Source organism: Misgurnus anguillicaudatus, chromosome 11 (genome assembly GCF_027580225.2).
Source record: "Misgurnus anguillicaudatus chromosome 11, ASM2758022v2, whole genome shotgun sequence".
NCBI lineage: Eukaryota > Metazoa > Chordata > Actinopteri > Cypriniformes > Cobitidae > Misgurnus > Misgurnus anguillicaudatus.
In genome coordinates, this window is record NC_073347.2 from 18,830,502 (window position 1) to 18,837,857 (window position 7,356).

The 7,356-nt window shown below is 37.9% G+C and overlaps 1 protein-coding gene across 1 annotated transcript; it reads right to left on the bottom strand.

The window, feature by feature from the left end:
* Positions 1-3,509: 3,509 nt before the first annotated feature.
* Positions 3,510-6,937, bottom strand: LOC129416819 (E3 ubiquitin-protein ligase TRIM62). The gene is made up of 6 exons (XM_055171242.2): positions 6,189-6,937; positions 5,980-6,075; positions 5,234-5,467; positions 5,079-5,122; positions 4,770-4,903; positions 3,510-4,237 (listed from the first exon to the last, which is right to left on the bottom strand). The coding sequence occupies exons 1-6, from the start codon at positions 6,810-6,812 to the stop codon at positions 3,672-3,674; spliced, it is 1,698 nt and encodes a 565-aa protein (XP_055027217.2). The 5' UTR covers positions 6,813-6,937; the 3' UTR covers positions 3,510-3,671.
* Positions 6,938-7,356: the final 419 nt, after the last annotated feature.

Below are 7,356 nucleotides of genomic sequence, written 5' to 3' on the forward strand. Positions count from 1 at the left end.
AATTGACAACATATATGGCGGCGAGCACGCCAAAACGGACGTGAGGCCTTATCTTCGCAAAACTTTATTGTATCGACACGAAACTTGGTATATGTCATAACAGTCATGACCTGAGGGTGCCTGCAACGTTTCGTCACAGCGCCACCTAGTTGTCACGAGATTCGAAAAATGCCTATTTTCGCTTATAACTACTTCAAACTTGAGTCTAAAATCATGAAGGTGGTCTTGTTAGATTCCTTGAGGCATGCCGAGTCAAACGATACCAAACGGTTTTCGGTCGGCCATTTTGGGTGTCGGCCATTTTGAATTTTCTCATTAAGTTCAATATTTCACAAACAGAATGGCGTATCGCTACGAAATTTGGCATGGTTCATCAGTGACATGTTCTGAGCGCACTTATAAATCTTTAGGACGGCGCCACCTAGGGGTCAGGATATGTAAAAACAATTTTTTAAATCTTTATATCATTTGATTAAATTGCCACTATGACATAAGACTTCACTCTATTGATTCCTTGGCTCATGCTGAGTCCGACTGTACCAAATATGTCTGAGTCAAACCTACTTCCTGTCGGCCATTTTGAATTATATTGAACACCTACTTTTTCGAACTCCTCCTAGAGCGCTCGTGTGATTGGCTTGATTTTTGGTATGCATCATCTAGAGACACTCTAGACAAAAAGTTATCAAAAGCTTTTCGGTAGACCTATCCGTTGTCGTATAACGCTTCAAAGAATGCGAGGGCGAGCACGCCAAAATGTGTTTGAGCCTGTATCTTCGCAAAACTTTTGCGTATTAATATGAGACTTGGTATATGTCATAACAGTGATGACCTGAGGGTGCATGCAACATTTCATCACACTGCCCCCTACTGGTCACGAGATATAAAAAATGTCTATTTTTGTTTATAACTACTACAAACTTGAATGTAAAATTATGAGACTGGTCTTGTTAGATTTCGTGAGGCATACCGAGTCAAACGATACCAAATGGTTTTTGGTCGGCCATTTTGTGTGTCGGCCATTTTGAATTTTTTCTTTAAGTTCAAGTATTTCAGAAACGCAATTGCGTATTTTTATGAAACTTGGTATGGTTCATCAGCAACATGTTCTGGGAGGACTTGTAAACTTTTCGGCGCCCCCTAGTGGTCAAGAGATTTGAAGCTATATCTCTGCATCTCTTTATCGTGTTTAAACCAAATTTGGTGGGTGTCATCACAATCAAGACCTGAGTCACAATTTATTGTTTGGTCAGTGCCCCCTAGTGGTCAAGTCATTTAAGGCTATATCTCCGTATCGCTTTATTGTATTTACACTAAATTTGGTATGTGTCATCACAGTCATGACCTGAGGCACCATCTATTGTTTCGGCAAAGCGCCACCTAGTGGTCTCAAGATACAAAAAATTGCTATTTTTTTCATAAAACTAATGCAAACTTAGATCTTAAATCATGACAGTCATCACGTATGAATCATTTTTTGCCATGTTTGGCTTGACCCCGGTATCGCTGCTTGCAGCTATATTTATTATTATTATTTATCTTCCTCGTTCTTCCGCCGAAAGTCAATGGCAGCCCATAGAACCGTACATAGGAAAGTTATGAAATTTGGCACACATGTAGAGGACAGTCTCAGAAGTTACTATAGCAACATTGGCGTGTCTGACTCAAACCCTCTAGCGCCACCAACAGTCCAAAAATCCACTTATGTTCATGCTCACAACTTCTGACCCGTGAGTCCTAGAAACTAAATTCTGTTTTCTTCTGAATCCTTGGCTCATGATGATTCAATTGCATACATTGATGTCATTTGTGTCATGCACATCTTTCCGCCATTTTGCATTTTTCGTAAAACCTACTTTTTCGAACTCCTCCTAGACCGTTTGTCCGATTTGCATGTCCTTTGGTATGTAGCATCTAGAGACACCCAAGACAAAAAGTTATCAAAAGCTTTTCAGTAGACCTATCCGTTCTCGTATAAATTGACAACATATATGGCGGCGAGCACGCCAAAACGGACGTGAAGCCGTATCTTCGCAAAACTTTATTGTATCGACACGAAACTTGGTATATGTCATAACAGTCATGACCTGAGGGTGCCTGCAACGTTTCGTCACAGCGCCACCTAGTGGTCACGAGATTCAAAAAATGCCTATTTTCGCTTATAACTACTTCAAACTTGAGTCTAAAATCATGAAGGTGGTCTTGTTAGATTCCTTGAGGCATGCCGAGTCAAACGATACCAAACGGTTTTCGGTCGGCCATTTTGGGTGTCGGCCATTTTGAATTTTCTCATTAAGTTCAGTATTTCACAAACAGAATGGCGTATCGCTACGAAATTTGGCATGGTTCATCAGTGACATGTTCTGAGCGCACCAATAAATCTTTAGGACGGCGCCACCTAGTGGTCAGGATATGTAATTTTTTTTAAAAAATCTTTATATCATTTGATTAAATTGCCACACTGACATAAGACTTCACTCTATTGATTCCTTGGCTCATGCTGAGTCCGACTGTACCAAATATGTCTGAGTCAAACCTACTTCCTGTCTGCCATTTTGAATTATATTGAACACCTACTTTTTCGAACTCCTCCTAGAGCGCTCGAGTGATTGGCTTGATTTTTGGTACGCATCATCTAGAGACACTCCAGACAAAAAGTTATCAAAAGCTTTTCGGTAGACCTATCCGTTGTCGTATAACGCATCAAAGAATGCGAGGGCGAGCACCCCAAAATGTGTTTGAGCCTGTATCTTCGCAAAACTTTTGCGTATTAATATGAGACTTGGTATATGTCATAACAGTGATGACCTGAGGGTGCATGCACCGTTTCGTCACACTGCCCCCTACTGGTCATGAGATATAAAAAATGTCTATTTTTGCTTATAACTACTCCAAACTTGAATGTAAAGTTATGAGAGTGGTCTTGTTAGATTTCGTGAGGCATGCCGAGTCAAACGATACCACATGGTTTTTGGTTGGCCATTTTGTGTGTCGGCCATTTTGAATTTTTCTTTAAGTTCAAGTATTTCATAAACGCAATTGCGTATTGTTATGAAACTAGGTATGGTTCATCAGCAACATGTTCTGAGAGGGCTTGTAAACTTTTCGGCGCCCCCTAGTGGTCAAGAGATTTGAAGCTATATCTCTGCATCTCTTTATCGCATTTACACCAAATTTGGTGGGTATCATCACAATCATGACCTGAGTCACCATCTATTGTTTTGGTCAGTGCCCCCTAGTGGTCAAGTCATTTAAGGCTATATCTCCGTATCGCTTTATCGTATTTACACTAAATTTGGTATGTGTCATCACAATCAAGACCTGAGTCACCATCTATTGTTTTGGTCAGTGCCCACTAGTGGTCAAGTCATTTAAGGCTATATCTCTGTATCGCTTTATCGTATTTACACTAAATTTGGTATGTGTCATCACATGCATGGCCTGAGGCACCATCTCTTGTTTCGGCACAGTGCCCCCTAGTGGTCAAAAGATACAAAAAATGTCTATTTTTTCCTAAAACTAGTGCAAACTTAGATCTTAAATCATGACAGTCATCACGTATGAATTATTTTTGCCATGTTTGGCTTGACCCCGGTATCGCTGCTTGCAGCTATATTTTTTACTTGTTATTTATGTAACTAAGAAATTGGTTGTCTGTTTTGTTGGGAGCTTTAAGAATTATTTTTGTTTCTTGGATGGACGATAGCAAGAGGCTGACGGTTTATCCCATTTATATCAATGCAAGGATTAAAAACAGGGCAGACTGGCCCCAACAAATCTACAGAAAACGAATGAAGCAATGTCAGCGTATCAGCGTCATAAAACATCACTGCCCCTTTCTCAATATCTACCCACACACCAACTTTTTGGATCTTTTTCCCTATTGTCAGTGCCTTTTCATTAAAGTCCTGACAAACAAGATATATTCCATTACCATGATATATGTAACAAAACACATTGTTAAAGCCACCATTGGAATGCACTGAATTGTCTTCTCCAGTAGCTGACCCATATGAGAGGCCAATCAACCAATAGGGTTTCTTCCAGACGGCCACCTCCCAGAAGTGGGAACCACTGGAGAATCTCTCCTTTGCCTGTACACTGTATTGAGAAGTGATGTGGACTCTCTGTTTCTTCTTTTGGGCTGTCTTCTTACTCCAGTGTACCTCCAGGCAGTCTTCTGAGACCTTTAACTCAGGATGTGCTGTCTCTGGGTCTAGACTTATTGCTCTGAGACCTTAGGGTGAAAACGACACAATAATAAAATACTTTATTTACATATTTTGTAAAATAAGAAAATATTCCAGTAATGGTCTTTTTAATTAATATCATTTAAAGGGGTCATTTTAAGATGTAAAATAGATCTTTGGTGTCCCCAGAATATATATGTGAAGTTCTAGCTCAAAATACCATATAGATAATTTATTATATGTTAAAATTGACACGTTGTAGGTGTGAGCAAAAATGTGCAGTTTTTGTGTCTGTCCTTTTAAATGCAAATGAGCTGATCTCTGCACTAAATGACAGTGTCTTGGTTGGGTAGTGCAGGGGGCGGTATTATCCCCTGCTGACATCACAAGGGGAGCCAAATTTCAATGACCGGTTTTTTCACATGCTTGCAGAGAATGGTTTGCCAAAGTTACTGGGTTGTTCTTTTTCACATTTTTTAGGTTGATAGAAGCACTGGGGACCCAATTTTAGCACTTAAATATGGAAAAAGTCCCCTTTAAATATAAATATGATATATCCCCTTTAAAGATCACACTTACTAGACCAGAGTCGTTGAGTGTTTTGAAAAACAACTTCATGTAAGTTGTCAGCCAGCTTTTCAGCTGTCTTCATCTTGTCTGTTATGTTGTGCTTTTGCTCTGTTACAAGCACATGTGGCAAATTCACATGGGATCTACAGCCACAATGAGAAATTTGTGTAAACATTAATATGTCACCATTGTTTTGTTGTAAGTTAAAAACAGTCTAAAGTCACATTGATGCTTTCAAAGTGTGAAACATTTTCCCATAGAAAAACATTACATAAACTATGAAGAAGCACAAGTTATGGACAATATGATAAAACTCACCCAAGTCCATGTTTTCTGAGATGCTGTAAGAGTAATTTTGTAGCCTGTTATTGATAGAATACGAAAAGGAAAAAGGAAATAAAATGTGCATACAAATTACAAAAATAAATAAACAATCGAACAAAAATCCCACACTGTTAAACTGTAATATGAACCTGCAGAAATATGATGTCATTCTCTTCCTGAAGGAGCGACTGGCTTGATTTTAGCACAGTGTTAATATCTCTTATGTGACGCTGCAGTGATTCACTTCTCCATTTCAGCCACTTGTTGGTATAAAACTCCTCTGTTTCCAGAATGGTCAACATTAGCTTTTGATCTTCCTCAATTTGTGCTTTAATCTGCCTGTATTTCTCAACTATTTTAAGTCGGTATGCTTGTGCATTTTTCTGAAAACCAACACACAGGTAAAGGTAATTCTCATTGCTTGGAAATTTGAATTAATTAGCAACTGATTAATTTACATTGCAATAGAACACTACAAAAATGAATTCCTTACTTAGTATTTTTGCCTTGTTTTAGTAGAAATATCTAAAAATTCTTAAATTAAGATGCATTTTCTTGATGAGCAAAATGACCCTAAGAAAATAAGTCTAGTTTTTAGACAAAAAATATAAAATTTAAGCGAATGTGTGGTTAAAACAAGCAAAAATATCTGCCAATGGTGGGGGGGGGTCTTAAAATAAGTTTACTTTTTTCTTAAACACTTAATTCAAGAAAAATTTTCTCACCCCATAGGAAGATATTTCTGCTTGTTTTAAGCACATATTCACTTAAATTGTATATTTTTGTCTGAAAACTAGACTAGACTAGATATTTGTGCTGAAAACAAGACAAAAATACTTTAAAATTACAACTTTTTACTGGCTTTATGTATTCATACTCTTTATGAAATACCCACCGAGACTTCAGAAAATAATGACCCCAAATCTTGCACAGCACACTCAGCTAAATCTCTCCTCTGTAGAAGAAGTGATTCATTGCTTTTTAGCACTTTCTAAAAAAAACAGTAAACTACAGTAAGTGTAACTAATCCAAATGTACCTATCAAAATTATAAATATGATCATTTACAAGTTAAAACTCTAAAATAAAAATATATTATATTTACCTTGAATTCTGAGCATGCTTCCTCTAACTTGACAGCCTGGTGATTCTTATGCAACCCAACCACAATGCAAAGACAACATACAGCAACCTGGTCCTCCTGACAGAAGAGCTTCAGTTCCTCTCCATGCTCCTTACACTTAAAGGAAATCAAATCCTCTGTTACCTCAATGAGCGAGTGTCCTCTTAAGACCTTTCTCTGCTGATGCAGAAGAGTGTGCGCAGAACACAGTGAGGCATCACAGGTGAGGCAGCTCTTCACAGCCACCTCAGTCTTCTCAATGCAGTGGTCACACATGATAGTTGAAGGTGTCGTCTGAGATTGGTCTAGTGGAAGACCTTGTGCAAGGACATCTTGAAATTTCCTTTGAAAACCTGAGTTGATCTCAAGCTTAAGGTCAGATGGAAGTATGATCTGACATTCAGGGCAGAATAAAGGCCCTCCTTTAAATGTTTTGGGGTCATCATCCATGTTCCAGACAGCTTGGATGCAAGATTGGCAGAAGTTGTGTCCACATGGAAGGCAAACCGGGTCTGTAAAATTCTCTAAGCACACTGGACATTTTAGTTCTTGCTCTTCAGCCTCCATGTAAGTAGACCTTCTACTGTCTGTGTGGTAGCTTTGCATGAATATTTCAGAAACTGGGCTCAGATATCACATTATGTTATAAGTGTATTACATTACAATAAACTGAATATCTGCTAGGACAATCCAATACGCATTTAAAATAACCATAGTTATCTTTTAAATGTCATTAAGTGCAAATCAAGTAAATGTTCTTTTCCATCTAAAGCACTGTAAATAAAATGTAGGTTTTAATATTATGCAAATTATTTTTCAGCAAATATTAAGGTTATTTACTGTAGTAAAACATGATAAAATTGTGGTTACCTAAAAATAAACGGTGGTTCAATGGCTCATTATCATAGAGGAACCATTTTAAGTGCTTTATAGCATCTATGTAGTACCTGTGTAGAACCATATTGTGCTATATAGAACTATATCACCCCCAGATTGTTCTTCATAGGTGCTTTACAGGTGCTATGTAGCACTATTTTGTAATAATATTTTTTGAGTCTATGGATTACTATATCATGGCCACTATGGTAACTGTAGTAAAAACACAGTATATACCAAATATAGCATGAAACTTAAACACGGTAGATATATT